This window comes from Coregonus clupeaformis, chromosome 38, assembly GCF_020615455.1.
Source record: "Coregonus clupeaformis isolate EN_2021a chromosome 38, ASM2061545v1, whole genome shotgun sequence".
Lineage (NCBI taxonomy): Eukaryota > Metazoa > Chordata > Actinopteri > Salmoniformes > Salmonidae > Coregonus > Coregonus clupeaformis.
Window position 1 is genome coordinate 1,989,801 of NC_059229.1, and position 17,452 is coordinate 2,007,252.

At 43.2% G+C, this 17,452-nt stretch overlaps 3 protein-coding genes across 7 annotated transcripts in view; 2 read left to right on the top strand and 1 right to left on the bottom strand.

The window, feature by feature from the left end:
- The window catches only part of LOC121534260 (zinc finger protein 501), a 644,805-nt gene that overhangs the window by 256,357 nt on the left and 370,996 nt on the right, over positions 1-17,452 (top strand). The window lies entirely within an intron of this gene.
- On the bottom strand, positions 555-5,055 carry ubl5 (ubiquitin like 5). Of its 2 annotated transcripts, none has more exons than XM_041867521.2 (5): positions 4,949-5,055; positions 4,300-4,367; positions 2,516-2,599; positions 1,935-1,972; positions 555-867 (listed from the first exon to the last, which is right to left on the bottom strand). In XM_041867521.2, exons 2-5 carry the CDS (start codon positions 4,353-4,355, stop codon positions 824-826), a joined length of 222 nt encoding a protein of 73 aa, XP_041723455.1. In that variant the 5' UTR covers positions 4,356-4,367; positions 4,949-5,055; the 3' UTR covers positions 555-823. The 2 variants fall into 2 exon arrangements, with proteins under 2 accessions (XP_041723455.1, XP_041723456.1); XM_041867522.2 differs by having other exon boundaries at positions 4,300-4,362; positions 4,949-5,050.
- On the top strand, positions 5,385-14,247 carry pin1 (peptidylprolyl cis/trans isomerase, NIMA-interacting 1). 3 transcript variants are annotated; one of them, XM_045211712.1, is made up of 5 exons: positions 5,385-5,535; positions 10,371-10,433; positions 11,892-12,026; positions 12,539-12,649; positions 12,916-14,247. In XM_045211712.1, the coding sequence occupies exons 1-5, from the start codon at positions 5,472-5,474 to the stop codon at positions 13,023-13,025; spliced, it is 483 nt and encodes a 160-aa protein (XP_045067647.1). In that variant the 5' UTR covers positions 5,385-5,471; the 3' UTR covers positions 13,026-14,247. The 3 variants fall into 3 exon arrangements, with proteins under 3 accessions (XP_045067647.1, XP_041723453.1, XP_041723454.1); XM_041867519.2 differs by lacking the exon at positions 5,385-5,535 and adding an exon at positions 8,895-9,043; XM_041867520.2 differs by lacking the exons at positions 5,385-5,535; positions 10,371-10,433 and adding an exon at positions 8,898-9,043.

A 17,452-nucleotide genomic window follows, 5' to 3' on the forward strand; every position in this document is an offset into this window, starting at 1 on the left:
GAGGATTTAGGCTTCAGTGTCTCATGGGGAGAAACATAATTAACCAAACGCGGAATCGGTCAGGAAACACACCTCCAAGACTGAATCTCGTTTTTCCTAATGCGCAACAGAAAAACCACACGTGCCAATTGGCGTGTTCAGTGGCTCTTTAAAGATACTCAGTGATTTGACGTCGCCACGAGCAGCTGAGATGAGCAAGATGCACGACTCCTCTCTCACACAATCACACAGTCTCTTCACGGTTACAAGGTGGGAGTCACGGGACCAAAACAGCAGAGAAGTCGAGCCTCGCGCTTCAACGCTCTTAGTTGTTTGCGGAAATCGACCCACTATGCTGTTAAACTTTGTGCATCTACGTCACATCGCTAAGTCCACCTTTAATATCATTGCAGTTAATATTGTCTAATATTCTCAGAGGTTCCGTCCCAAATGGCATCCTGATACGTCAACAGAACAGGGTCCATAGGAGTCTGGTCTAAAGTAGTACACTATATAGGGAATAGGGTGCCAGTTGTGTCACAGATAATCAGGTTAGTTAGAGAGTTAAGACAATATAAATATTTGCTTTTATTTCCAAACAATATCAAAACATTTAAATCACTACAACTTCAACAATGTATTTTCGCAAACCATGATCCAATGGTCAACAAACTCACGCCTTGTTATTAAATAGAAGTGTGTCTCTCGTGTGTGTGTGTGCGTGCCCGTATGTGTGTGTTTGTGTGTGCGTGCCCGTATGTGCGTGCCTGTGTGTGTGCCCGTATGTGTGTGTGTGTGTGTGCCCGTATGTGTGTGTGTGTGTGTGTGTGTGTCCTCCAGTCTTCTACTGGTAGTAAAGCTCCAGGTTCTGTCCATCATGGATCTCATCTGCAGACAGGAGAGTTCAGGAGGACAACAACATGAGGACAACAACAACACAAACACCATTCATATGCCAGATGCACCGTGTGTGTGTGTGTGTCAAATGTCACCAGTTGCACAACCAAATCATTTCCCTGGGTTTGCCTCAATATAATGAACTAAACCAGGAATCTCCTCACTTTCAAGCCAATACTTCACCAATAGCATTTCTCAATAACAAAAACCTTTGCTTACATTTAGAAACCCACTCAGACAATAACCTTCAGATACAGTGAGGAGGAGACAGTGAATTACATTTACATTTTTACATTTTAGTCATTTAGCAGACGCTCTTATCCAGAGCGACTTACAGTTAGTGCATACATTATTAATTTTTTTATACTGGCCCCCCGTGGGAAACGAACCCACAACCCTGGCTTTGCAAATGCCATGCTCTACCAACTGAGCTACATCCCTGCCGGCCATTCCCTCCCCTACCCTGGACAACGCTGGGCCAATTGTGCGCCGCCCCATGGGTCTCCCGGTCGCGGCCAGCTACGACAGAGCCTGGATTCGAACCAGGATCTCTAGTGGCACAGCGATGCAGTGCCTTAGACCACTGCACCACTCGGGAGACTTATGTTGCTGTATGTTTCTCTCTCCTTACAATATCTAACAGTATCTAACCTGGAAGGAAAGCAGACATGTTGGCTCAGCATTGCCCAGTTTGCAGATCCCTCCTGGTCAGAGTGAAACTGCTGTTCTAAGGGCTCAATAGTTTCCTATTTCCTCCTGGTTAAACAGCAGGTATTTTTCATGAATCTTGTTCTGGAGGCAGCTCTGCAGAGCGGTCACTAGCTGGCACAGCCACAAAGTCATAATGATTTTAAACCTAACCTTAACCACACTGCTAAACCCAATGCCAAACCCTGAATTAAAGACCAAAAAGCTCATTTTGGTTTTTCATGAACTTTGCAGCTGGTCTATCTAAGCGGAAATCTCTCACTTCTGTCTCCAGGACAAGACTCGGGACAATAAACGCCATCTTGTGGTTAAACAGTGAAACTGTATTTCTGAGGGCTCAAAAAGGATACAGTCTCCCAGAGACACATGGTCCTTGAATATGGTGTACCTGAAAGGAGAAAACAGGAAGTAAGTCACAGAGTAAGAACACTGCTTAGACCAGGGTCCTTCCTGAACGTTGCAGATAGAATGTCATGAATAGAGCACAATTCCTTATTCTATGTATTCCTTAATGGCCATGTACTCTTAAATCTCTCCCCAGCACAGCCAGAAGAGGACTGGCCACCCCTCAGAGCCTGGTTCCTCTCTAGGTTTCTTCTTAGGTTCCTGCCTTTCTAGGGAGTTTTTCTTAGCCACTGTGCTTCTACATCTGCATTGCTTGATGTTTGGGGTTTTAGGCTGGGTTTCTGTATAGCACTTTGTGACATCTGCTGATGTAAAAAGGGCTTTATAAATACATTTGATTGATTGATAGAAATGTATTGTGCAGAACTATCTTAATATTCTAAACTTTACCCTGGATACAAATGCAGTCTACACAGAGAACAGTCTGAATAATACAGGAGAAAGAGAAGGGAAGTGACTCGTCACTGGTTCCAATGTGCCACAACTATCACGTCCACAGGCTAGGGACTGTTCATTTCTTTCTCACCATTTCTTGAGTACGATCTTGTCCCACCGGGTGCCGGTCTGGGCAGCGATGAGCTTCTTCAGGTCTCCTATAGTGTCTTCTGAGCTGCAGAGGAGAGGGTTAAGGCTGTACACTGACGACTGATATAACGACATGTTGGTACAGTGTTTCTATACCAGCATCTACAGACACCTATATAACCCTAACCAGAACCCTCTGAAGGTTCAGCATCTAGACACCTATATAACCCTAACCAGAACCCCCTGAAGGTTCAGCATCTAGACACCTATATAACCCTAACCAGAACCCCCTGAAGGTTCAGCATCTACAGACACCTATATAACCCTAACCAGAACCCCCTGAAGGTTCAGCATCTACAGACACCTATATAACCCTAACCAGAACCCTCTGAAGGTTCAGCATCTACAGACACCTATATAACCCTAACCAGAACCCCCTGAAGGTTCAGCATCTACAGACACCTATATAACCCTAACCAGAACCCTCTGAAGGTTCAGCATCTAGACACCTATATAACCCTAACCAGAACCCCCTGAAGGTTCAGCATCTAGACACCTATATAACCCTAACCAGAACCCTCTGAAGGTTCAGCATCTAGACACCTATATAACCCTAACCAGAACCCTCTGAAGGTTCAGCATCTACAGACACCTATATAACCCTAACCAGAACCCCCTGAAGGTTCAGCATCTAGACACCTATATAACCCTAACCAGAACCCCCTGAAGGTTCAGCATCTACAGACACCTATATAACCCTAACCAGAACCCCCTGAAGGTTCAGCATCTAGACACCTATATAACCCTAACCAGAACCCCCTGAAGGTTTAGCATCTAGACACCTATATAACCCTAACCAGAACCCTCTGAAGGTTCAGCATCTAGAAGGATGCTGACTTTCTAGGCAGAGTTGCAAAGAAAAAGCCATATCTCAGACTGGCCAATAAAAATAAAAGATTAAGATGGGCAGTCTGAGATATGACTTTTTCTTTGCAACTCTGCCTAGAAGGTCAGCATCCCGGAGTCGCCTCTTCACTGTTGACGTTGAGACTGGTGTTTTGCGGGTACTATTTAATGAAGCTGCCAGTTGAGGACCTGTGAGGAGTCTGTTTCTCAAACTAGACACTAATGTATTTGTCCTCTTGCTCAGTTGTGGGCCTCCCGCTGTCCTGTGAAGGGAGTAGTACACAGCGTTGTACGAGATCTTAAGTTTCTTGGCAATTTCTCGCATTGGAATAGCCTTCATTTCTCAGAACAAGAATAGACTGACGAGTTTCAGAAGAAAGTTATTTGTTTCTGGCCATTTTGAGCCTGTAATCAAACCCACAATTGCTGATGCTCCAGATACTCAACTAGTCTCAAGAAGGCCAGTTTTATTGCTTCTTTAATCAGCACAACAGTTTTCAGCTGTGCTAACATAATTGCAAAAGGATTTTCAAATGATCAACTTGGATTAGCAAACACATCGTGCCATTGGAACACAGGACTGATAGTTGCTGATAATGGGCCACTGTACGCGTATGTAGATATTCCATTAAAAATCTGCAGTTTCCAGCTACAATAGCCATTTCCAAAATTAACAATGTCTACACTGCTTCTTTCGAAAAGAATGAAATTTCGAAGTGACCCCAAACTTTTGAACGGTAGTGTACATTTGTATATATAGTGTACGTTACTATCGCCAATAGGCGATAAAGCTGTATGCGTCTATGAATGGGGTAGGCTAGTCTGTGCTGTAAGACTAGCTATTGAACTTGCATGTTGGTCAGCTTGGTAAAAGGATACTTGCACTTCACCCGGACCTTCTTGCCCAGCCGGTCATTGCAAACCACCTCAATCATCCTGATCCTGTTCTGCAGAGAGAGAGAGACGGGAAGAGTTGCTTAAGATACTGTGTGACACGGTGAGCATACGATAAACACTATTTTCACGCCACTTCGATACGTAAGTGACTTTTTCGTAGCAGGTTAGGAGAACTTAAAGCGGGTTAGGATAATTAACGTAGCAGTTTAGGAGACTGAGGTTAAGGTTATGATGGGTTAGCGAAAATGCTCTCTTAACCTGCTACGAAAATCACTTCGTATCGAAGTGGCGTGAAAAGAGCGTGTCCCGTGAACATACAACACAGTTTAGCTAGCTAGCTAACGTTAGTTGGTTACAATACAAGGAGGTTGTTCCAGTTGCTTGTCATTCCAACTCCAATAATGTAATGTTGTTTAACAGCTAACAGTAAGATAATAGCTAGCAAAATAAACGTTAAGTTGTCGAATCTGGAGCTGGCTAATGTTAGCAGAACTAGTTAGCGCTTCATCAACAACCACCGAAAATTTCGAACAAAAAATAAAGCATTAAGTCTTAGATATTGACGTTTCATTATACATGTTTATTTTGGTCTATACCATTGATAAAAATATCATATAAGTAAAGATATTACCTTATTGGTCGCTAGTTGTTCGCTAAAACGTGAATCGCTTCAGCCTGCGTAGTCGTAAAGCGTTCCGCTTTGTGTACAACGAGAAGACGCACCAATGAAACGTCTAAACTGATGATTGACGTTTCTACTTCAAGGCCTCTCATAAGGTAACATGTCAAGAGAAGGCGGGTACTGCGATATGAACTTATGCCGTAAATTGACCAGAAGTGCTGTGAGTAGTTGCAATGAAATAACATATACGGTCACATCAGTATCTAAGGGCATTTTACCGTAGATCAGTGGAATAAACCACCGAATATGACATCAACATACCATTCGATTAAGCCAATGTACTTTATCATGAGAAATGCGTCTAATGCAACAACAAAAAAAAAGCAAATGTTCCAGAAAAGTGAAGAACATTCTAAACATGTCTCTTTGCTGACACCTGGCGGATGGAAGGTGCAACAACAACAGCCGTTTCCTGCGAGCCGCGAGAGGAAAAGAGGAGTGACTTGTACCGTTTTGAAAGCAAGCAGGGACAATGGCAGACGCCGAGGACGAGAAGCTGCCGTCCGGATGGGAGAAGCGGATGAGCCGCAGTTCAAGTAGGTGGAGAGAGATGACTAGCTTTCATCCCAGTCCCGAACAATTTGTCGCTGGTGCACAAACCATTATACCGGCTGAACTAATGCAAATGCTAGCGTTAGCAGCGCAGCTAAGTTTCTTAGCTAGTTAGGTTGGTTGTAAGCTTGTTGCATCGTTAGGTGGTGACGCATGTTTATTTGTGCATTTGTGAATTATGTTTGATGGTTATTCGTTTGACTAGTGCGTGTGTCAAACTATCATCTGGTGTTTAGTTGGCTAACGTTAGCCAGTAATGACGCTCATGTCATGACTAACCCAGCAAGTTAGCTAGCTAAACTAGCAGCGGCGCATGCATGTTTTGACGGCTGTTCAACGTACTATGCATTGGACAGTAACTTCTTTCATAATCAAACAATTCTTAGGTATATATGTATTGGAAGATATACTATTATATGGGGTGTCGTCATTTTGAGTTAGCCAGTTTATTCATGAATGTCCATTCATTTCACGCCAGCTCGCGAGGTAGGCCCATAACAATGACGTCATTTTGTCCCGCGCCTTGGAGCCTTTCCAACACCAGTGTTAGGATGGCAGGTGCCTGCCCAGTGAGCAAAAGTTGTTGAAAAAAATATTTTCTCAACGCCTTCTGCACAATATCATTAAAAGTTGCTGAAGACGACTAACTGAGATTAGTTCTGTCCATTCCATGACTAAAGCAAAATGCTTTCGTCTGCATAGATTAGACCACCTTCCGGAGACATTTGAAACCCTACCTCTTTAAGGAATACCTGGAATAGTATAACAGTAATCATTCTACTCCCCCACCCCCCCATAAAAACAAAAAAGTGTGGTTGTCCCACTGGCTATCCTAAATTGAATGCACCAATTTGTAAGTTGCTCTGGATAAGAGCGTCTGCTAAATGACTTAAATGTAAATTAGTGCACATGAAGGAAAGGAAGCTTCAGTAGAATTTTGTTTCAGCATCACCTCCCTCTTTCTCTTAGTCTTTCTCATCCCCCAAACAACACCTCACCTATCTCCTCTCTTCCCCTATCTCCTCTCTTCCCCTCTTCTCCTCTCTTCCCCTCTCTCTCCTCTCTTCCCTCTCTCTTCCCCTCTCTCTTCCCCTCTTCTCTCTTCCCCTCTCTCTCCTCTCTTCCCCTCTCTCTCCTCTCTTCCCCTCCTCCCCTCTCTCCTCCTGTCTTCCCCTCCTCTGTCTTCCCCTCCTCTCCTCTTCCCCTCTCTTCCCATCCTCTCTTCACCCTCCTCTCTCTTCCCCTATTTCCTCTCTATTTCTCTTCTCCCCCCCTAACCAGAACCCCCTGAAGGTTTAGCATCTAGACACCTATATAACCCTAACCAGAACCCTCTGAAGGTTCAGCATCTAGAAGGATGCTGACTTTCTAGGCAGAGTTGCAAAAGAAAAGCCATATCTCAGACTGGCCAATAAAATAAAAAGATTAAGATGGGCAGTCTGAGATATGACTTTTTCTTTGCAACTCTGCCTAGAAGGTCAGCATCCCGGAGTCGCTCTCTTCACTGTTGACGTTGAGACTGGTGTTTTCGGGTACTATTTAATGAAGCTGCCAGTTGAGGACCTGTGAGGAGTCTGTTTCTCAAACTAGACACTAATGTATTTGTCCTCTTGCTCAGTTGTGGGCCTCCCGCTGTCCTGTGAAGGGAGTAGTACACAGCGTTGTACTTCGAGATCTTAAGTTTCTTGGCAATTTCTCGCATTGGAATAGCCTTCATTTCTCAGAACAAGAATAGACTGACGAGTTTCAGAAGAAAGTTATTTGTTTCTGGCCATTTTGAGCCTGTAATCAAACCCACAATTGCTGATGCTCCAGATACTCAACTAGTCTCAAGAAGGCCAGTTTTATTGCTTCTTTAATCAGCACAACAGTTTTCAGCTGTGCTAACATAATTGCAAAAGGATTTTCAAATGATCAACTTGGATTAGCAAACACATCGTGCCATTGGAACACAGGACTGATAGTTGCTGATAATGGGCCACTGTACGCGTATGTAGATATTCCATTAAAAATCTGCAGTTTCCAGCTACAATAGCCATTTCCAAAATTAACAATGTCTACACTGCTTCTTTCGAAAAGAATGAAATTTCGAAGTGACCCCAAACTTTTGAACGGTAGTGTACATTTGTATATATAGTGTACGTTACTATCGCCAATAGGCGATAAAGCTGTATGCGTCTATGAATGGGGTAGGCTAGTCTGTGCTGTAAGACTAGCTATTGAACTTGCATGTTGGTCAGCTTGGTAAAAGGATACTTGCACTTCACCCGGACCTTCTTGCCCAGCCGGTCATTGCAAACCACCTCAATCATCCTGATCCTGTTCTGCAGAGAGAGAGACGGGAAGAGTTGCTTAAGATACTGTGTGACACGGTGAGCATACGATAAACACTATTTTCACGCCACTTCGATACGTAAGTGACTTTTTCGTAGCAGGTTAGGAGAACTTAAAGCGGGTTAGGATAATTAACGTAGCAGTTTAGGAGACTGAGGTTAAGGTTATGATGGGTTAGCGAAAATGCTCTCTTAACCTGCTACGAAAATCACTTCGTATCGAAGTGGCGTGAAAAGAGCGTGTCCCGTGAACATACAACACAGTTTAGCTAGCTAGCTAACGTTAGTTGGTTACAATACAAGGAGGTTGTTCCAGTTGCTTGTCATTCCAACTCCAATAATGTAATGTTGTTTAACAGCTAACAGTAAGATAATAGCTAGCAAAATAAACGTTAAGTTGTCGAATCTGGAGCTGGCTAATGTTAGCAGAACTAGTTAGCGCTTCATCAACAACCACCGAAAATTTCGAACAAAAAATAAAGCATTAAGTCTTAGATATTGACGTTTCATTATACATGTTTATTTTGGTCTATACCATTGATAAAAATATCATATAAGTAAAGATATTACCTTATTGGTCGCTAGTTGTTCGCTAAAACGTGAATCGCTTCAGCCTGCGTAGTCGTAAAGTGTTCCGCTTTGTGTACAACGAGAAGACGCACCAATGAAACGTCTAAACTGATGATTGACGTTTCTACTTCAAGGCCTCTCATACGGTAACATGTCAAGAGAAGGCGGGTACTGCGATATGAACTTATGCCGTAAATTGACCAGAAGTGCTGTGAGTAGTTGCAATGAAATAACATATACGGTCACATCAGTATCTAAGGGCATTTTACCGTAGATCAGTGGAATAAACCACCGAATATGACATCAACATACCATTCGATTAAGCCAATGTACTTTATCATGAGAAATGCGTCTAATGCAACAACAAAAAAAAAAAGCAAATGTTCCAGAAAAGTGAAGAACATTCTAAACATGTCTCTTTGCTGACACCTGGCGGATGGAAGGTGCAACAACAACAGCCGTTTCCTGCGAGCCGCGAGAGGAAAAGAGGAGTGACTTGTACCGTTTTGAAAGCAAGCAGGGACAATGGCAGACGCCGAGGACGAGAAGCTGCCGTCCGGATGGGAGAAGCGGATGAGCCGCAGTTCAAGTAGGTGGAGAGAGATGACTAGCTTTCATCCCAGTCCCGAACAATTTGTCGCTGGTGCACAAACCATTATACCGGCTGAACTAATGCAAATGCTAGCGTTAGCAGCGCAGCTAAGTTTCTTAGCTAGTTAGGTTGGTTGTAAGCTTGTTGCATCGTTAGGTGGTGACGCATGTTTATTTGTGCATTTGTGAATTATGTTTGATGGTTATTCGTTTGACTAGTGCGTGTGTCAAACTATCATCTGGTGTTTAGTTGGCTAACGTTAGCCAGTAATGACGCTCATGTCATGACTAACCCAGCAAGTTAGCTAGCTAAACTAGCAGCGGCGCATGCATGTTTTGACGGCTGTTCAACGTACTATGCATTGGACAGTAACTTCTTTCATAATCAAACAATTCTTAGGTATATATGTATTGGAAGATATACTATTATATGGGGTGTCGTCATTTTGAGTTAGCCAGTTTATTCATGAATGTCCATTCATTTCACGCCAGCTCGCGAGGTAGGCCCATAACAATGACGTCATTTTGTCCCGCGCCTTGGAGCCTTTCCAACACCAGTGTTAGGATGGCAGGTGCCTGCCCAGTGAGCAAAAGTTGTTGAAAAAAATATTTTCTCAACGCCTTCTGCACAATATCATTAAAAGTTGCTGAAGACGACTAACTGAGATTAGTTCTGTCCATTCCATGACTAAAGCAAAATGCTTTCGTCTGCATAGATTAGACCACCTTCCGGAGACATTTGAAACCCTACCTCTTTAAGGAATACCTGGAATAGTATAACAGTAATCATTCTACTCCCCCACCCCCCCATAAAAACAAAAAAAGTGTGGTTGTCCCACTGGCTATCCTAAATTGAATGCACCAATTTGTAAGTTGCTCTGGATAAGAGCGTCTGCTAAATGACTTAAATGTAAATTAGTGCACATGAAGGAAAGGAAGCTTCAGTAGAATTTTGTTTCAGCATCACCTCCCTCTTTCTCTTAGTCTTTCTCATCCCCCAAACAACACCTCACCTATCTCCTCTCTTCCCCTATCTCCTCTCTTCCCCTCTTCTCCTCTCTTCCCCTCTCTCTCCTCTCTTCCCCTCTCTCTTCCCCTCTCTCTTCCCCTCTCTCTCCTCTCTTCCCCTCTCTCTCCTCTCTTCCCCTCTCTCTCCTCTCTTCCCCTCCTCCCCTCTCTCCTCCTGTCTTCCCCTCCTCTGTCTTCCCCTCCTCTCCTCTTCCCCTCTCTTCCCATCCTCTCTTCACCCTCCTCTCTCTTCCCCTATTTCCTCTCTATTTCTCTTCTCCCCCCTCTCTTTTTCTCCCTCCTCCCACCTTTCCCAGGTAGAGTATACTACTTTAACCACATCACCAATGCCAGCCAATGGGAGCGTCCGGTGGGGTCAGGTAGGTCGCCCAGCAGCTAAGGGGATGGACCTGTAGCTGAAAGGTCGTGGTTAGAATACCTGGTGGGGCTCTGTGAAATTGGTCTGGGGGATTGATCTGACAACTGGAGGGGTGCTGGCCCTTGAGCAAGGCCCTTTACCCAGCAGCGTGCTCTCCATCCAGGGGCGCGGCGCTGCGGCTGGACCCTGTGCTCCTCTCTACTGTGTGTGATGTGTGCTGTCTGGGGGGGTTGAGAAGAAGACTCTGTTGTTCGCTGTAGTATCATATGGACAATGAAGTTGTATTGTCGGTGAGGGAAGTGGACAATAAAGGTGTTTTAATAATAATATGCCATTTAGCAGACGCTTTTATCCAAAGCGACTTACAGTCATGCGTGCATACATTTTTGTGTATGGGTGGTCCCGGGGATCGAACCCACTACCCTGGCGTTACAAGCGCCGTGCTCTAAGTGATGGGAGTAGACAATAAAGTTATATTGTAGGTGATGGGAGTGGATAATAAAGGTATATTGTAGGTGATGGGAGTGGATAATAAAGTTATATTGTAGGTGATGGGAGTGGATAATAAAGTTATATTGTAGGTGGTGGGAGTGGACAATAAAGTAATATTGTAGGTGGTGGGAGTGGATAATAAAGTTATATTGTAGGTGGTGGGAGTGGATAATAAAGTTATATTGTAGGTGGTGGGAGTGGGCAATAAAGTTATATTGTAGGTGGTGGGAGTGGGCAATAAAGTTATATTGTAGGTGGTGGGAGTGGACAATAAAGTTATATTGTAGGTGGTGGGAGTGGATAATAAAGTTATATTGTAGGTGGTGGGAGTGGACAATAAAGTTATATTGTAGGTGGTGGGAGTGGATAATAAAGTTATATTGTAGGTGGTGGGAGTGGATAATAAAGTTATATTGTAGGTGGTGGGAGTGGATAATAAAGTTATATTGTAGGTGGTGGGAGTGGATAATAAAGTTATATTGTAGGTGGTGGGAGTGGATAATAAAGTTATATTGTAGGTGGTGGGAGTGGACAATAAAGTTATATTGTAGGTGGTGGGAGTGGATAATAAAGTTATATTGTAGGTGGTGGGAGTGGATAATAAAGTTATATTGTAGGTGGTGGGAGTGGATAATAAAGTTATATTGTAGGTGGTGGGAGTGGATAATAAAGTTATATTGTAGGTGGTGGGAGTGGATAATAAAGTTATATTGTAGGTGGTGGGAGTGGATAATAAAGTTATATTGTAGGTGATGGGAGTGGATAATAAGGTTATAGGTCTCCTGTAGCTCAGTTGGTAGAGCAGGGCGCTTGCAACGCCAGGGTTGTGGGTTCGTTTCCCACGGGGGGCCAGTATGAAAATGTATGTACTCACTAACTGTAAGTCGCTCTGGATAAGAGCGTCTGCTAAATGACTAAAATGTAAAAATGTCATGGGAGTGGACAGTAAAGTTGTATTGGATTGTAGGTGATGGGAGTGGCGAGCCAGACAAGGTGCGTTGTTCCCACCTCCTGGTGAAGCATAGTCAATCACGTCGCCCGTCCTCCTGGAGGGAGGAGAACATCACACGCTCCAAAGACGAGGCCCTCGACCTTATACAAAGTGAGTAGTTGGGGAAAGAGTTTGTGAGAACATTTGATTAAATGTTTCCAGTTGTCTGTATGTGTTGAGAGAAATGGTGTGTGAAAAAGTTTGATAAACTGTGTGCGTGTATCTGTGAGTTAATGTGTTGAGAGAGAGAGAAATGGTATGTTGTTGGAGTGTGAGAAACTATGCGTGTGTGTGTGAATGGGTTGAGAGAGATGGTTTGTTGGTGAGTGAGAAACGATGTGTGTGTGTTGTTAACATGTTGTTGTTGTAGAGTTCATAGAGCAGATGGTGTGTGGTGTTAACATGTTGTTGTTGTTGTAGAGTACATAGAGCAGATGGTGTGTGTTGTTAACATGGTGTTGTTGTTGTAGAGTACATAGAGCAGATGGTGTGTGTTGTTAACATGGTGTTGTTGTTGTAGAGTACATAGAGCAGATGGTGTGTGGTGTTAACATGTTATTGTTGTTGTAGAGTACATAGAGCAGATGGTGTGTGTTGTTAACATGTTGTTGTTGTTGTTGTAGAGTACATAGAGCAGATGAAGTCAGGAGAGGAGGAGTTTGAGGCTCTGGCCTCCCAGTTCAGTGACTGCAGCTCCGCACGCAACGGAGGAGACCTGGGACTGTTCGGCAGAGGTAACACACACTGACAGGCGCACACACACACACACGGTCAAATGTAACATGTACTATACACTCTCACACACAAGCATGCAATCACAGACACGCACAAACACATGCACTCCTTTATGTATTTGCCAGGTATTTTATGTTTTAGTTCTGATATGTGTTTGTATGTTTTCCAGGTATTTTATGTTTATTTTCTGATATAAGTGTTTGTGTATTTTCCAGGTATTTTATGTTTTAGATCTGATATCAGTCTGCGTGTGTTTGTGTTTCAGGTCAGATGCAGAAGCCGTTTGAGGATGCGTCCTTTGCTCTGAAGGTGGGAGACATGAGTGGTCCGGTGTTCACCGACTCTGGAGTTCACATCATCCTCCGCACGGGATAGAGACAAGCTCTGATACCCCTGAATACCCCCATCACCTCCTGAATACCCCCATCACACCCTGAATACCCTCTAAATACCCCTGAATACCCTCTGAATACCCCATCACCCCTGAATACCCCCTCCACCCCCAACATCCATCAATACACACATCCAACCCCTTTTACCACCTCGAAATACCCCACAATTAAACCCGCCTACCCCCAGCCACCCCTCAAATGCTCTTATCCACCCCCTCCTACCTCCCACCCCCCTTAAATACCCCCTCTTGTCCTCCCTACTACCCTTAGAAGCCCCCCCCCCCAACCTTCTGTTCTATATGCAACTTTACACTGACACCATCACCACCCCTTTTCCCCTGTACCCATTGCCATGACTACGTCATTGTGTGTGTGAAAATAAAAGAGACCTGTCGGTAGTGACTGACTGAGCCAACAAGTGTGTGGGTTCACGTGGACCGTTATCCCTGCTCTATAGTGTCCCCTCTCTGTGTGTCAAGGCCTCCCCCTGCTCTATAGTGTCCCCTCTCTGTGTGTCAAGGCCTCCCCCTGCTCTATAGTGTCCCCTCTCTGTGTGTCAAGGCCTCCCCGTGCTCTATAGTGTCCCCTCTCTGTGTGTCAAGGCCTCCCCCTGCTCTATAGTGTCCCCTCTCTGTGTGTCAAGGCCTCCCACTGCTCTATAGTGTCCCCTCTCTGTGTGTCAAGCATTATTCTCCCTCTGTCAATGATAACATGTCAGACCAGTAACCGTGTTCCACACACACTCTCTCATAGGAGACCGACACATAGAAGGCTGACCAGTAACCCCAGTGTTCCACACAAACTCTCCCATAGGAGACCGACACATAGAAGGCTGACCAGTAACCCCAGTGTTCCACACATACTCTCCCATAGGAGACCGACACATAGAAGGCTGACCAGTAACCCCAGTGTTCCACACACACTCTCTCATAGGAGACCGACACATAGAATGCTGACTCGTGGGATTATTTAAATGTATACCAACATCCCTTATGTGTGGAGAATATTCAGGGCACAGTCCACTCTGTCTGCCATGTTTGTAGTCCCCCCTATTCCATTTACTGCTTCACTGTATCCCCTGTGTTCCAGGGAACTACAATACCCAGTATGCATGTGGGGAAGGGTTTTTGTAAGCTTGAATCTGCTAAGAGGCACTTCATATGACTTGTTCATCTCCCACCATTAAAGGACTCTTATTTTGTAAACCTGTCTCTGGACTTTTATTTTGTTGGCTGTCTGTCTGATGCTGTTGCTGTGGGTGGTTTCCAGATTCACGTGGGGTGCGTTTAGTTCAATAAACATTGCATGAAGGTTTATACTGAACGATCCATTTCCCCTAAATGGTGCAAAGCATTATTTTAATGGTCTTTGAGATATATTTGCTCCAGTTTGGTGGGTGTGGTGAGGTGTGACCTGATAAATATGGGTGGTGAGATGTGACCTGACCAATATGTCTGAGGTGTGACCTGATCAATATGGGTGGTGGGGTGTGACCTGACCAATATGTCTGAGATGTGACCTGACCAATATGTCTGAGGTGTGACCTGATCAATATGGGTGGTGAGGTGTGACCTGACCAATATGTCTGAGGTGTGACCTGATCAATATGGGTGTCATCATTTGAAATCACAAAACTTGTGCAGCACACTGTACAGTGCCTTCAGAAAGTATTCACACCCCTTGACTTTTTCCACAGTTTGTTATAGCCTGAATTTAAAATGGATTAAATTGAGATTTTGTGTCACTTGCCTACACACAATAACCCATCATGTCAAAGTAGAATAATGTATTCAGAAATTTCTACAAATTAATAAAAATGAAAGGTTGTTATGGCAACCCTAAATAAGTTCAGGAGTAAACATTTGCATAATAAGTTGCATGGACTCACTGTGTGTGCAATAATAGTGGTTAACATGATTTTTGAATGACTACCTAATTTCTGTACTTCACACACACACATATCTGTAAGGGGGGGCAAGCAGACAGTTAATATCCCTTTGAGCATGGTGAAGTTATTAATTACACTTTGGATGGTGTATCAATACATCCAGTCACTTCAAAGAAACTGCTGTCCTTCTTGACTCAGAATGTATTGGCTGTGATAGAAGAAAACTGAGGATGAATCAACAACGTTGTAGTTACTCCACAATACTAACCTAAATAACAGAGTGAAAAGAAGGAAGCCTGTACATAATAAAAATATTCCAAAACTGCATCTGTTTGCAATATGGCACTAAAGTAAAACTGCAAAAAATGTGGCAAAGAAATTAACTTTATGTTGTGTTGGATTCGGGGCAAATCCAACATATCACTGAGTACCACTCTAAATATTTTCATGCATGGTGGTGCTGCATCATGTTAGGGGTATACCTGTCATTGGCAAGGACTAGGGAGTTTTTTAGGATAAAATGAAACGGAATAGAGCTAAGCACAGGCAAAATCCTAAAGGAAAACCTGGTTCAGTCTGCTTTCCAACAGACACTGGGAGACAAATTCACCTTTCAGCAGGACAATAACCTAAGCTCTTAGAGACTTAACCAGAAAGACTCACAGCTATAATCACTGCCAAAGGTGATTCTAACGTGTTGACTCAGGGGTGTGAATACTTATGTAAATTAGATATTTCTGTATTTCATTTTCAATACATTTGCCAACAGTTCTAAAAACATGCTTTCACTTTGTTATTAGGTGGTATTGTGTGTACATGGGTGAGGGAAAAAAAACTATTTCATTCATTTTGAATTCAGGCTGTAACACAACAAGTCAAGGGTTATGAATACTTCCTGTACAGCAGCCCCAGTTAGATCAGGCTACGCAACCGTGTTCATAGAGATTTGACCATTTATTTAATGTGACCTCAGGAAGATGAAATGGGTGTGAGGGTTAATTTGCTGTTCTGCTCCTATCACATGACCCAGAACGGTCATGTGATTCATATGGTGTGGTAGATTGGCTAGATATGAAACAGAACAAAAGGCAGGTGAGCGTCATCTGCATTCAACATCTTCCCTCATGAAATATAAACAACATCATCTCTCATCATGAAATAGAACATCATCCCTCATCATGAAAGAGAACAACATCATCCCTCATCATGAAAGAGAACAACATCATCCCTCATCATGAAAGAGAACAACATCATCCATCATCATGAAAGAGAACAACATCATCCCTCATCATAAAATAGAACAACATCATCCCTCATCATGAAATAGAACATCATCCCTCATCGTGAAAGAGAACAACATCATCCCTCATCATGAAAGAGAACAACATCATCCCTCATCATGAAATAGAATAACATCATCCCTCATCATGAAATAGAACAACATAATCACTCATCATGAAAGAGAACAACATCATCCCTCATCATGAAAGAGAACAACATCATCCCTCATCATGAAATCAGGGATGTAGCTCAGTTGATAGAGCATGGCGTTTGCAACGCCAGGGTTGTGGGTTCGGTTCCCACGGGGGCCAGTATATATAAAAAAATATGTATTCAATAACTGTAAGTCGCTCTGGATAAGAGCGTCTGCTAAATGACTTAAAAAATAAATAAAAATAAAATGAAAGAGAACATCATCCCTTATCATGAAATAGAACAACATCATCCCTCATCATGAAATAGAACAACATCATCCCTCATCATGAAAGAGAACAACATCATCCCTCATCATGAAAGAGAACATCATCCCTCATCATGAAAGAGAACAACAACATCCCTTATCATGAAATAGAACAACATCATCCCTCATCATGAAATAGAACAACATCATCCCTCATCATGAAAGAGAACAACATCATCCCTCACCATGAAAGAGAACATCATCCCTCATCATGAAATAGAACAACATCATCCCTTATCATGAAAGAGAACAACATCATCCCTCATCGTGAAAGAGAACAACATCATCCTAACAAATCTGCTAGGACCTTCAAAAAGTTGGTGCTGGCTTATCAGCTCAATATTCGGTACTAAAAACCTTTACTTGGATCTGCTTCAATTCTGGATGCAGTTCCACGTAATGGAAATAGGTGATTGTTTTAGATGATATTACCTTCTTACTTAAATCATTTGTGTTACCCAAACTATAGAATTGAGTAATAATAATAGTCTCTTATTCAATTATTATTACTTGATTCTATAGTTTGGGTAACACAAATGATTTAAGTAAGAAGGTAATGTCATTGTCTCCTCTGAACAGTTGATATTGAGATGTGTCTGTGACTTGAACTCTGTGAAGCATTTATTTGGGCTGCAATTTCTGAGGCTGGTAACTCTAATGAACTTATCCTCTGCAGCAGAGGTAACTCTGGGTCTTCCTTTCCTGTGGCGGTCCTCATGAGAGCCAGTTTCATCACAGCGCTTGATGGTTTTTGCGACTACACTTGAAGAAACTTTCAAAG

Excerpts from the sequence above, each read along its gene's own strand:
- ubl5 (XM_041867521.2), bottom strand. The coding sequence starts at position 4,355 with ATGATTGAGGTGGTTTGCAATGACCGGCTGGGCAAGAAGGTCCGGGTG. Across the intron at positions 2,600-4,299 it reads AAGGTCCGGGTGAAGTGCAA|CTCAGAAGACACTATAGGAG; the intron begins GTATCCTTTTAC and ends TCTCCTCTGCAG. Across the intron at positions 868-1,934 it reads CCATGTGTCTCTGGGAGACT|ATGAGATCCATGATGGACAG; the intron begins GTATCCTTTTTG and ends TCCTGTCTGCAG.
- pin1 (XM_045211712.1), top strand. The coding sequence starts at position 5,472 with ATGGCAGACGCCGAGGACGAGAAGCTGCCGTCCGGATGGGAGAAGCGG. Across the intron at positions 5,536-10,370 it reads GCGGATGAGCCGCAGTTCAA|GTAGAGTATACTACTTTAAC; the intron begins GTAGGTGGAGAG and ends CACCTTTCCCAG. Across the intron at positions 12,027-12,538 it reads GGCCCTCGACCTTATACAAA|AGTACATAGAGCAGATGAAG; the intron begins GTGAGTAGTTGG and ends TTGTTGTTGTAG.